We start from the raw sequence: 13,870 nt of genomic DNA, 5'->3' as shown, positions 1-13,870 counted from the left end.
AGTTTGGCTGACTCTTCATGGTGGCTATCTCGGATTACCAGATTACCTGAGGTCAAAGCCTTTTTGTTTGACCTGTGCATCCTCGCCGGTATTCTCGCCTTGATTAAGGCTCGGGGGGCAACTAACTTGGTAGATGCTCTGTTTTTGGGAGCCGATTGGAGTTGCATCGGCTGACCCTGCATCATAACCTTCTCCAAAAGCGGTGAGTTGTTGCAGAAGAAGACTGCTAAAGCTACGGAGAGGGGCCGGAAAGGGGAGCCGTCATCTTTTACAGGGTTTGGACCGACCTGTTGTTGCAAGAAAAGGAAGGAGACTGGATTCTCAAAATAGCCGATGAACAGTCATCGGCTATAAGATTGCGAAATATTATGGTCAGGTACCAAATCACAGTCTGAATTTGAGAAGTGCTTGACTGACGGTCTAATCGATATCTGAGTCCGGCTTCATGGGCGTCTAAGAAAAAAAAATCCGATATGTTGCTATCGGTCTTGGTGTGGCGAGCGGAAGGATTGAAATTGGATTAATTGAAAGATAAATGGGAAGAACAATTCTTATTAATTCAAAGGAGCGGCTTTACAGGAAAGAGCCGATGGCTCTCAAAAGGGGGATCTGGTGCCTAGTGCACTGCTACTACTAGTCCTACTCTACTAGTCGTCGCTGTCCTCATCGTCGCCGTTGTCGATGCCGTCGGCGCTGCTCCCAGGAAGTTCCTCGTCGCTGCTGCCCCAGCCCTCGGCCGGAGCTTTTTCTTCCTCGTCATCATCATCATCCTCGCTGTCCGCCCAAGAGCGGAAGCGCTTTGTCGGCGGGTATCCGATGGAGGAGGAGGATTCATCCTCCTCCTCTTCCTCCTCGTCATTATCATCGTCTTCGCTGTCCGCCCAAGCGCGGAATCGCTTTGCCGGCGGATGCTTAGCGGGGGAGGAGGAATCATCCTCCTCCTTTTCCTCTTCTTCCTCTGCTTCTTCTTCTTCCTCCTTCCCGTTGGAGGAGGTGGGTTTCACCCTGGGATGGAGGTCGTCTTCGCTTTCGCTTATCAGCTCCCCTTCGATGAGGAACTTGAGGTCGTCTTCCCCATCGGTCAGAGGCAGGTCGCCATCTGACCCGACGAATGCTTCGGGTGGACCGTCTGGCACATGGTCGAAGTTCCACTCCGGCTCGCTCGAGGAGAAAGACTGGAGGGAGAGGCCGGAGGAGACGGAGGAAGAGGAAGATATTGCTACAGGGAAAGAGGGTTTTTTGGTGCCGATAGCTAGAACAGAGGAAGGGGATGAAGAGGGCTAATCAATCGGCACGGTTAAATAATGAGGAGCCTAGTGGAGATTTAATGCCATCGCAGTTTCCGAGGAAGTGATGCTAAAGCTATCAAATTTTGCAGAGAAGTTGAGAAGACAAGGCATCATGATGAAGGATGCTGCAACGGTTCTGCTCTGCCACGACATGACCCGACGAGAAAAAAAAAAGCAGAGTGATTTTGGAATTATCAATTCCAAAACCAGGGGGGCATGTGTTATCACCAGAATTTGACCGAATCAGAGGTGGGCCGCGATCAAGATGGACTTGAAGAATATACATGGAAGAAAGACGTGAATCGGCCTGTTATGCAAAGTTTGGGCTAGTTTGCCCGTGTATCTGTAACATAGTAGATTGCGTGTCGGTTAGTTAGAGTTTGCCTCGTGCACGGTTGGGATTATTCCCACGTTAGAAAGTCTACGGACTATAAATATGTATCTAGGGTTTAAGAAATAAACAACAACCATCGTTCAACACAAATCAATCTAGGCGCATCGCCAACTCCTTCGTCCCGAGGGTTTCTTCCGGGTAAGCATCATGCTGCCTAGATCGCATCTTGCGATCTAGGCAGTACAAGTTTATTCGTTACCATGCGTTGCTCGTACTGAAGCCTTTTTGATGGCGAGCAACGTAGTTATCTTAGATGTGTTAGGGTTAGCATTGTTCTTCGTATCATATGCTGTCGTAGTGCAACCCTTATGCATCTAGCCACCCTTACACCTATCTTAGGTGTAGGGGCGGCACCCCGCTTGATCATTATTTAGTAGATCCGATCCGTTACGGTTGCTCCTTGTTCTTCAAGGGTTAGTTTAATATCTGCAATAGTTAGGCCTTACAAAGGGTTGGAGGATCCAGCGACGCGTAGGGTGTAGTTTGCTAGCCCTAGACAGGATGTTCCGGGGATCAACCTCGTGTTGGTTTTTAGGCCTTGTCTAGGATCGGCTTACGATCACCGTACGTGACCGCGAGGCCCAATCGTGAGTAGGATGATCCGATTATGCGGTGAAAACCCTAAATCGTCGTAGATCGTTTTAGCTTTATCTTGATCAAGCAGGACCACCATATATTCGTACACCTCGTACGAATCATGGGTGGATCGGCTCTTTGGGCCGATTCACAGGATAACCTGAGAGCCGATCGAGGCTCGTATTTAATGTTTACGTGTATGCCATGCAGGAAACTAAGCGAGGCATCTCCATCACCTTCCTGACCAGGTATAGGTCAGGTGGCACGCCCTTGCACCAGCATCGGACGTGCGTGCCGGAGGCTTTGCGGGCCGTCGCTCGGAGGGACCAGGGCCAACCGCAGCCCTAAGTTGTTCCCGGCTCTACTGTGTTGCCCGTCGCTGCTCGCCGGTGGGTTTTCTGACCGCAACACATTCTGATGGTGTGCCGGTCTTCGGGTGATTCCCTGGACGGTGCTGTCGATACTGTCCTCTCCCGACGAATGTTGGGCGTTGCAGATGAACGGCGTGTCGCTAGATCCCAGCCCGTGCCTGGTGTCGCAGTTCAGGCAGTAGTACGAGGTTAATTCCGAAGACGTGGGATCGTCAGACCCTACCGACATGGAGGATACCGAGCGGGGAGTCGAGGGCACTGTTGAGCACGTTGATTCTGTCAGACCAGCCGACAGATCGGGTGATGATGGTGCGCTTGACCTCGTCGATCCGGAGGTGGGAGATTCCAGCAATCGAAGGATTCCTTCTGCGTTGACGTTGTAGTGGACGCTGCCGAAGGTCATCTCCATGTTCCCTTGTAGATCTGAAAAGTTCGAGCGGGAGGAATCGCTGTGTGGAGTAAACTCGTAGGAGCCGAATCGAATCGGGCTTCCCAGGATTGGCGACGATGGAGTCGACGAAGTCGCCGATGGAGTTGCCGGCGAATTTGCCGGCGAAACGGCTGATGTCATGATCGGAGCTGCCGATGTCCTGCCTTGTGCCGACAGGCTTCCCACAGACGGCGCCAATTGTCGAGGGTGCTCCTCGGCAATGCCCTCCGATAGGGGCTTAGGGTTGATGGAATCCTGCAAGCTGACACGAGACATCGGTACACAGACAAGCGGGGAGAGCGATTTACCCAGGTTCGGGGCCCTCGATGAGGTAAAACCCTTACGTCCTGCCTGTCTGTTCTTTGATTATGATGAAAACAGGTTACAATGGGGTGCCGAACACTTCGGCTAAGATCTAGTCGAGATTGATGTTGCTAGGGTTACCTAGCTCTAAGCTTTTCCTGGCTAAGGTTGCTAAGATTGTTCGTGTCCCTCGGCAGCCCCTCTCCTGGCCTTTATATAGGAGGCCAGGTCTCAAGGGTCCTAACCGAGGACGACTAAGTTTACAGTAGTTTTAGATCCAATCTTTCCTTGTTTGTTCGCTTCCTTGTCTTGCCTGTCAAGGAATCTTCTGATGCGCCGACCTAGTGGCCCATCTCGCCTTCAGGTATCTTCATGGGCCTCCAATTTGTCAATACCAGATAGGGCAATACTGGTTACCCGAAGGGTAATGCCCACGTCAATTATACAAGGTGGACAAGTCATGGGGAGGAGGCTGAGATTGACGAAGAGCTAGATGAAGAAGCGCGTCATGAAGAGTCAACCGAAGAAGATATGGCGGAATCCGAAGATTTTGTATATGATGCAGAGGAGCCCATGCCAGATTCAGATGGTTTGGCCAAAATGGTCAACGATCCTCATGTGCAAGAGCAGGTTACGAAAGACACAGTGAACGGCAAATCGGGTGACAGAGAGTGGGCCAAGTTGCAGACGCTGGTAAAGGATTCAGAAACTCCATTGTATCCCGGTTGCGATCCCGAGTACACCCACCTATCGGTGACGCTCGAACTTCTAAGGCAAAAGGCACTCCACAATGACACAGACGGAAGCCTTGATGATAGTTTGGAGTATCTTAGTAAGGTCTTGCCGAAGGGGAACGTTTTGCCTAGGAGTTGCGATGAGGCCAAGAAAATTGTGTGCCCTCTTGGATTGGAGGTGATTAGATTCCATGCTTGTCCAAATGATTGCATCATTTATCGCGGGGAGCACGAGAAGCTAAAAAAGTGTCCAGAGTGCAATGCATCCCGGTTCAAGCGGGGAAAGACCCCACAAGCGAAAACCGTGGAAAAATTGATGAGTGGTGCTCCTGCAAAGGTTGTATGGTACCTTCCAATCATTCCCCATTTGAAGCGTCTGTTCGCAAACAAGAATGAGGCGAAGCTGTTGCGTTGGCATCAGGAGGGACGGAAAATTAATGATGGTGTGATGAGACACCCTGCAGATGCTTGCCAGTGGAAAGCAATCGACGTTGCATTCCCTTCATTTGGGGGAGATTCAAGGAACATCAGATTTGGTATGAGTACGGACGGAATAAACCCTTTCGGCAACATGAGTAGTAGGCACAGCACTTGGCCTGTTGTTATGTGGATGTACAACCTCCCTCCATGGCTATGTCTGAAGCGGAAGTATATACACCTAGCTATGCTCATTCAAGGCCCAAAGCAACCTGGTAGTGATATCAACATGTACATGAAACTAGTGTATGAGGAGTTAGCGACACTATGGACAGGGGTCGAGGTATGGGACGCTTATGAAGAAGATAACTTTAATATGAAAGGTTTGCTTCTCACAACAGTCCAGGACTATCCAGCCTTAGGATATCAATCTGGCCAGTGCGTCCATGGATACAACGCATGCGTGGAGTGCATGGATGATACAACAAGTCGGCGCCTACCGGGCTCTCAGAAAATTGTGTACATGGGGCATCGAAGATGGCTTCTAGATAATGACCCATGGAGACAAGAAAAAATAAAGTTTGACAATACAGTTGAGACCCGGTCACGACCACGTAAGAGGAGCGGGGAAGAAATACATAAATTATTGAACTCTTGGGCCGAGTGCCCTAAGGCGGGAAAGAAGCAGAAGCAGGTAAAGCCATTGGAAGGCGTGTGGAAAACAAAATCTATGTTCTGGGACTTGGAATACTGGCCCTATCTTGACACACGACATTGCATAGATGTCATGCATGTCGAAAAGAATGTGTGCGAGAGCTTGCTTGGTTTGTTGCTTCACTTGCCAGACAAGACCAAAGATGGTCCAAAGGCAAGAGCATATTTGGAAGAACTCGGTATACGGAGAGAGCTATGGGCAAGAGAGGAGAAGAGCAATGAAGGAAGGGGTGTTACAAAAATCAAGACGGAGTGTCCTGCCACTTGTTACACTCTAAGTAAGGCGAAACTCAATAGATTTTTCAAGTGCCTTGAAAGTGTGAAGGTTACTTCTGGCTACTCAGCAAATATACAGAGCCATCTTGACATGAAGAGTCACAAACTAATCGGTATGAAGTCGCATGACTGCCATGTTATGATCACACAAATACTTCCGGTGGCAATCAGGGGACTTAAGGAGCCATGGGTTCGAAAGACGGTGTTGGACCTTTGTAACTTTTTCGACACTATCTCTCAAAAGTCGATTACAAAGAAGCGTTGCAAACAACTGCAAGAAGAGATCATTGTCATACTATGCGAGCTGGAGATGTACTTTCCCCCTTCGTTCTTCGACATCATGGTGCATCTCATGATCCATATAGTCCCAGAGATAATCGACCTAGGTCCCGTATTCCTACACAACATGTATGCACTTGAAAGGTACAATGGGATTGTGAAGCGGTTTGTTCGTAACAGGTCCCATCCAGATGGAAGTATCATCCAAGGTTTTATATCGGAGGAGTGCGTCGAGTTTTGCACAGATTACATGAAAGTAGACAAACCTATCGGTGTACCTGCTAGTCGGCACCTTGGCAGGCTTGGTGGTGAGGGCCATCGGCGCGGAAAGAAGGATCTACATGTGCACAACGCTGCAATCAATCGATCAGATGACTACGACAGAGCACACTTAGTGGTGCTGCAGCACACTACGGTGGTCCGGCCTTACGTTCGTATGCACATGAAAATGTTACAACAAGAGAACCCCAAAAAGAAAAGTGTCGCGCTTATGAAAGAACACAACAGAAACTTTGCAGTACTCGAGCAAGTCAACCACCCCAGCAAATGAAGTGGGTATTTGCGCACCGCTAACATACGACGACCTAGATGCCGATCAAGGCGAGGAGGATGACATGAACCAAGACCAGGGGGTTGGGTCCAATTCGTATGTGGCCCACAAGCATGGTGCCACAAAAAAAAGGAACTTTACTGATGAGGCGACATCTCCAGGACCGCAACATGTAAGAAGTAAGAAGAAGAAAGACAAGGCGGGAAAACAGGAGCAAAGGTTCAAAAAATCATTGTCCTACGGATCAACGAACGCAAAAGGAGAGCGAGAAAGTGGTAAATGGCGGAAACATCATATCCGCGGCGAGCCGTTGGTACCAGTGGATGAGTTTGAGAGCCTTTCTGCCCACATGAAGGCTCTGCATCAGAATATTAAAGAGTTGGAAGGTCTTGCAAGCTATGCCTCACATTACACAGCCAGGGTTCCAGATGATTACCACCACTTCGTGACCAAATATCCGGCAGACAAGTTCTATCTAGAGTTTCCGGAGATCTTTAGAATGTTCAACCTAGATTTGCTCGAGTCCTCCCTTGTCAGGCTATGGGCGATGTACCTAGTCAGAGAGACTAGAGAAAATAAAGACCTTGCCAATGTGGGAATTGCTGATCCTTATCACATGCACGACAACAACCTAAGCTCCGATGGAGGTAAAGAGCTTATTCTGAGGGAGTGCATCTTTCCTGCATTGCAAAACAACAAGGACAAGTGTAATGTTCCAGGTTTAGAGACGATCGAGGGGTAGATTTTAGAAAGGGATGTGCATTGCATAGTAAATTCTGGGGAAATTTCGCGCTTTTAAACAAAAATTTCATTGAAGGGGGACAAGTTTCTCTCTCGACACCTTACAGGGTTAGGGTTTCGAGAGTGCGACAAACTTGCTTCCCACTTCACTACTTTAGGGTTTTGAGAAGAGAGGGGAGAGTTTGCATGATTGAATTCTAAATGAAGTGACATGGTTGAATTCAAACAAATGTTGAATTTGAATTTCAAATTCAAACATTAAATAATTACCCTAAATAATTCAATTGTGAGGAAATTCATTAAGTAAATAATCAATAATAAACAAGATGAACAGTTATAATAAAGTAAAGCTCATTAGGGAAAACTTTGAGCTTTATTAATCATCACACAATATACATTGTCATTACAATATTCATAAGAGAAAATAAATGAATTACAACACATTACAAGAATTGGTGAAGTTGAAAAATAAAAGAAAAGAAAAATAAGATTACAAATAATGACCTATCCTAAATTACAAGTCTAGTTTCATAAGATGATTGAATCTGATGATCCTCATCTTCACTTGATTACATCCTTGATTCCCTGCACAAAAATCACAACAAAAAGAAGTTATGCCAAGTGGCATAGCCACTTGGCAGGTTATAGATCAAATGAAAATAGGGAATGATCAGATAGGACCAAAGTGGCCGAGCTGATCCATGCCACAGCCTAGTTCCAGGTCCAGGTGCACAGCACAGGCCTACACACACACACAGCCTGCTCACAGGGCTGTGTGCATGCCTCACACACACACAGTGAGTCACCAAAGTGACAAGCAAGAGCTGTCGACCAAGGAGAGCAAGTGAGCACCATATATAACCTTTTCAGAGCCAAACCCTAGCCATTTGCTTCATCCATCGACAGGCAGCAGTGGTAAGTTACCAAAAACACCAAGAACAGCTAGAACAAGAAGAACAGCCAGTGTTGTTCAATTTGCTAACTCACCACAGCACTGAATCAAGCCACAAGATCACCAGGAGGAGCAGGGCAAGAAAATCAACCACAAGAACAACTCAGAAGCAATCCTCTACACCAACACTCATTTTCTAGGAGCTGGAGTGAGGTATACACAAAAGAACCTGAGCAAACACATGCTTTGCTCATCAATAAGCATACACATGCATCACAGAATCAAATAAGGGTAGGAAACCCTGGATGTATCATCACTTGGTTGCAAAACCATTTGGTGCCAGTAAATAAAGCAAAGGCTAGAAGGAAAATAACCAAGGGAACATTGGTTGTGTCAACACAGTGACACAACCAGAGAAATCCATCATGGATTTGATCCTAATTAGCCATTCCAACTTACCTAGCACTACATGGTTTGCTAACCATCAGACAGATAGGCACTTGTGCCTATTTTAGTTTGTCAACAGCAAAGAGCACTGGAAATCCAACAGGGATTGCCAGAGTTGTACCCACCAAGTCACAACAAGCCACAGAGAGGGGGAGCTACCCATGACAGCATCAAAGAGCTGCCAGGGCCACCTCAACCCATAACCAAAACCTTAAGCCACCACATCATCACCCAGTAGGGTTCAGTAGAGGGCTAGGGTACCAACCAGAGGTTGTCATCCAACTAGCCCTAGTTAATTTAATTAACATGATCATCACTGCAAGGCAGTTCACATCAGTTATCCATTTAATAAAGCAAGCTAATACAGATAAATGAACTACACAAGTAATCAAAGCACCAGAGCCTTGCAGATGATCCAATGGATCATTGCAAGCATCAAATGATGCTTGAGCAAGCACCATCACACATCAGGCCAAGCTTGTGTGATGAACACACATCACACAGAGGGCAACAGTGAGGCACAAACAGGAAACAACATATCTCACAAGCAACTCATGATCATATGATCAACTGAGCTTGCTAGCACTGGTTACAGATAGCCATAGCCAAGCATATTCTCAGTAATTAGCCAGCTACTGAAGAAATCCAACCAAGTCCTAACTGAATAATCAGATAACTGAATTAATGACTTTATAATTGTATCCAGAAGCACATCAAAGGCTTGATGAACCACTGGATCATAATACACAAGCAAGGCACATATCAAAGCAACAATTGAATCACAGACTAAGTCATAAACCATTTTATGATTGTATCCAGTAGCATTCCATCAAGGGATGGAGTTGCCAAGTCAGCAACAATGCTCAATTGAGCATAATCATGTAATTATAGCACACAGAAGGGTACACTGGGGTACTGGCACTTGCTTACTACAAGGATCATGCATAATGATCAAGCCAGGGACAAAATTTTGCACACACAGGATATCCTAGTAGCAATAATGATCACAGGAGCCAGCCAGCAGGTCATGAGCATCACTGGATGTTCATGAACAATCACAGAAATGCCAAAGTAGGAATCTAGCAGGCAACAGTAGTGCATAGAGCAAAGTAAGAAGAGCAGCAGCAATCAGAGTTCATGGCAATAGCGCAGGCAATACCGCAGCAGCAAGCAACAGCACAGTAGCTAAGCACGGCCAGCATCTCCACAAGGAGGGAAGCCATGGCCAGGGATACTGGAGGAGGAAGAAGAAGGGCACAGGAGAAAGAGGGCGGCGGAACACTTACTTGGAGCAGAGCAGGTTGGTGTAGCCATGGCGGCTACAGCGGCACGCGCCGGAGCACGGCGGCGCCAGGCCAAGCCGGGCCATGGCGGTGCCACGGCTGTTCGCGCACACGGTGGCGAAGCCACGGCGGCGCCGTGACGCCAAGGGCGTCAGCGGCGACGAATCGCCGCGGAACTCCACGGCCTTGCGAGCAGGCGAGTTGGGGACGAGTAGCGGAGGCGGCGAAGACCAGATCGACGCCGTAGATCTGATGCGCCGTCACGAGGTGGTCCAGATCCGCCGCATCTCATCGCCGGAGATGGCCGGAGGCGGCCGGAGAATCTCGGCGAAGGCAGCGGCGACCACGGCATCGCGAGAGCGAGGAGAGGATTAGGGTTTCCGCGTGAGGAGAGAGGTGAGGTGGAATGGGCCGACCGAGCCCAAAAGGTGGCTCGGGTTCGACCTAACCCATTGGGCCACCTGACAGGTGGGGCCCAAGGGTATTTCAGTCTTTTCACAAATCAATAAATACATGAAACTTTGAAATTCAATAGAAAATTGATAAAAGCTCTTAAAAATAACTTAAAAATATGAAAAAGGATCAGCATAAAATTCTATATTTAAATAAAATATCAAAGAGAATTTTTGAAGACAATTAAGAATAAGTCCTATTTTGATGATTTAAATAACCATTTAAACCACACACCTAATTTTCTATAATGAAAATAAGTCCATTAATGTATTTGGACTTTAAAAACACCTTGACAACATTTCAAGGTTGTATTTTACTTTAAATCAAGTATCCTCAAATTATTCTTAGTATTAACCTCTTACATGAAATAATAACAATATCGGAAGAGGGGAACAAACCCTAAAACTGGAATCATGCATAACTGCTTCTTTAACCATTGCCCTTATCGGACAATGATGCTATTTTTCAGAGGCAGAGGACAAGGGTCAGTCCACACTTTCCAACTGCAAAACTTTGCAGTGTTCAGGCAAGTTCATCACTTGCTCATGTCATTTGAGTATTTTTATCAAATTACTTGCAAAGTATTATGGTTATCACTATTGCACAAAAAATCAAAACCACTACTTTCATAACTATGAATGTGACTATGTGGTGGGCAATGGAACCATGGATTGTGTTGATATGGTGGAGGTTCCATTGCAAGGGTTTATATCCATCTAGGATTAAACAACAAATGTCGCCAGTGATTCTTGTGCCGTAATACCCGTGTTAACCATAAGATCCGGAGTGGGACGGAGTAGTCAAAAGTGTTTCCACCTCTCGTTCATCAACGGATGCGCTCTACCGTAGACACTTGTGTCTGTCGGCGGCAAGCGGTAGGCTGGGGAAGCCTTAAGTCCCCACGGCACAGTCCGTAGACACTTGTCGTTCGAAGAACAAGCGGTAGGGTGGGGATCCCATTCTAATTCCCCACGGTATTGCGGTCTATGATGGGTTGCAGCCACCGGCGTAGGAGTGTATGGTAGAGCCCAGCACTGTTGTCGTGGTCGGGGTCCACCCTGAAATTACGGGAATAATGGGACCGACGTGGACCCAGGGTCGGCGCATGCAACAAAGGGTGGGTGTTCGAGGTAGCGGAGGAACATGATTGGCTAGACCTTATACCGGGCCTCACACCTAAGGAAGTGTGGACGGGAAAGCTGCCCGGTTGGCACCAAGGTTAAGATCTCTTATGGGTAAAGCAACACACCTCTGCAGAGTAAAGAATCGTGACTGTCACTCCCTGTTCCGGGATTGAGGAACTGCGAACGCGGCCGGAAAGGAGCTCCATGAAGTTCTAGTAAACCGGTGAAGGCTGACGGACATAGCTCTTTGAAATAAAAGCAATCTCTTGAAGAAATGTTTATCAAAACTTGCATTGGTATTAGACTTTCTGGTCTAATATCGTAGCTAGTGCATTAAACACCTCTTATCTATAATGAACTTGTTGAGTACGCTCGTACTCATACCACTCTTAAATCCCATGCTTAGATTGTCTGAATCGTCTGGAGGAGGACTACGACAGCAATGAAGGAGCCGAGATCATCGGCTACGAGGAACCAGACCTCTCAGGAGGAGTTGAAGGCGTAGACTATCTCATAGTCTACGGATTCGGGGAGGCTTCCGGAGGAGAACAAGCCTAGAGATATCTGATGAGTAATAGTAACCGAGCAGCCCGAACTCTTAGTATTTAGCTGCTCGATTAAATAAATGTTTAGTTTAATGAGATTATGGTATTGTAAGTTAAGTTGGGTTCGCCTCGAACCCAGGAGTTATCCTCTTAGGACCCAAGAGGAGCTCCAAGACGACTTGTGTATGATAATTGTAATAATATGTGAATGAGTTATGGACCCTGCTATGTTCTGTTGTACTACTCTGAGGGATGTAATATTTGCGGAATGGTACTTCGTGAATGTTATATCAACGACTGGCATACTACAACATGCAGTGGTATGTAGGGTCACCGCAGTTGGTATCAGAGCAAAAGCTTTGACCTTAGGTTGGAACCTAGTAAATGGGACCAAACGTTAGGAGTCAAATAGGATCAGTAAAGAATTCTCTAAAAATATGGTGTATATTCAATTGAGAATACAACAATCATATCTTTTAGTGCGATAATTCTTTATTATCTCTATTATGATGCATTATTACTAATCTTATAATCTTTCTATTTCTACAGCCAACATGGCAAGTTCACGACCGGGAAGAAACGTAAAAGTTATGGATTCCACACTGAACGAATACCAAGGAGGACTTGCTGATATCCTACGAGCCATGTTACTGGAATTTGGGTGCGATCCCCAGATTCCAGTAAAGAAGTACATGTTCTATGATGGTCCGGTGTTGGCCAAGTGCAGGGTAGGACTGCGACTTCCCGAATCTTTGGGAATGAGCGTAGTCATGCCAGCTGGAGAAGCGAGGACAACCAACACAGCCTACCATATAGCTGTTATGAGAGCCATAACCGACATACGGGAACATAAGACAAAAGAGCTTATGGATTCCGAGTTCTCCCATATTCCTCATAATCAGGAGGAAGAAGATCCCGTGCTCAATCACTACAAATACGCCAAACGCAAACCCATAGCAGCGGCAAAATATATGGATAATAGCCGTAACTTCATATCATTACTCTTTCAGTTGAACCATCATCTGATAGGAGCAATTGATACGATGCTTGAGGAATTCACTGAACCCAAGGAGGAGAGTAGGGGGAAAGAACCTATGGAGAATGTAGTGCACACACCAGTTTATTCAGCTGGTGACTACATCAGCATTGATCCACTTGCACGTGAACCTACACCTGCTACACCTGGGAACTACCTGGGTAGTTCCTATGGGGGATACGAAGGCGGAGAGGAATCCGGAAACAACCAGCGTTCCGAGACTCCTATCGAGAATTCCAGGGGTTGGCGTTGGGGAGATGATACAGGAACTCATAGTACTTCTGTGTATTATGATGGGGATATGAATGATGACGCAACAACCCAGAACCAGAGCTATCCTAGTAATGAAGGAGTGGATGGAGGATATCCGACACAAGTTGAGTCGGGTATGGGTTTTGGTAACCCTTATGGTGGGGCTACAGGAGAGTACACCCGATGGGTGGACTATGATGCACTCAACGATCAGTTTGTGAACACTGATTTCTCCTTAGGATCATCATCCGATTCGGATTACAAGCCAACGGGGAGACCTTATGTTCCAGGGTCTATCAGGAGGACGACACGTTCGACCGGATGGAAGCCTGGGATGTACCGGGAGTGAAGATCGACTAGAGTCCACCAAGGGAGGCGAGGCTATAATACACAAGTACCACGTGTATTATAGTTTGTAATATTTGTATAAATTTGTACATATACTTTAATAAGTGAGTTTGCATACTCACATCGACTTGAGTATTGTAATAAGACCACTTATGTATGTATATACAGGGTATATGTTTTGTATGATTTGGATTTGCTTCTTGATTTCCATTGCGTGACTAGTTCTGTGCACAAAGTTGAGCTCAGAAAACTTGCGCATGGAGTAATTATGAGTATCATCTTGTGTTGCAGAACTAGGGGGTTATGTCGGGAACGCTAGGAAACGAGACTGAAGCGCAGCGCATGGAGCGCGAAGCAAAACAAAAGGAAGAGGCTGAGGGTGCAGCCAGAGATCAGTTTCCACCACCACCACCACC

The 13,870-nt window shown here is 46.8% G+C and overlaps 1 protein-coding gene across 1 annotated transcript; it reads left to right on the top strand.

Moving 5' to 3' along the window:
• The first annotated feature begins 3,894 nt into the window (after nt 1-3,894).
• Nucleotides 3,895-6,333, top strand: LOC127309998 (uncharacterized). Its single transcript, XM_051340703.1, has one exon. It carries the CDS (start codon nt 3,895-3,897, stop codon nt 6,331-6,333), a length of 2,439 nt encoding a protein of 812 aa, XP_051196663.1.
• The last annotated feature ends 7,537 nt before the right edge of the window (nt 6,334-13,870 follow it).

This window comes from Lolium perenne, chromosome 6, assembly GCF_019359855.2.
Source record: "Lolium perenne isolate Kyuss_39 chromosome 6, Kyuss_2.0, whole genome shotgun sequence".
NCBI lineage: Eukaryota > Viridiplantae > Streptophyta > Magnoliopsida > Poales > Poaceae > Lolium > Lolium perenne.
This window is presented reverse-complemented; position numbering and strand designations above follow the sequence as displayed.

Excerpts from the sequence above, each read along its gene's own strand:
- LOC127309998 (XM_051340703.1), top strand. The coding sequence starts at position 3,895 with ATGGCGGAATCCGAAGATTTTGTATATGATGCAGAGGAGCCCATGCCA.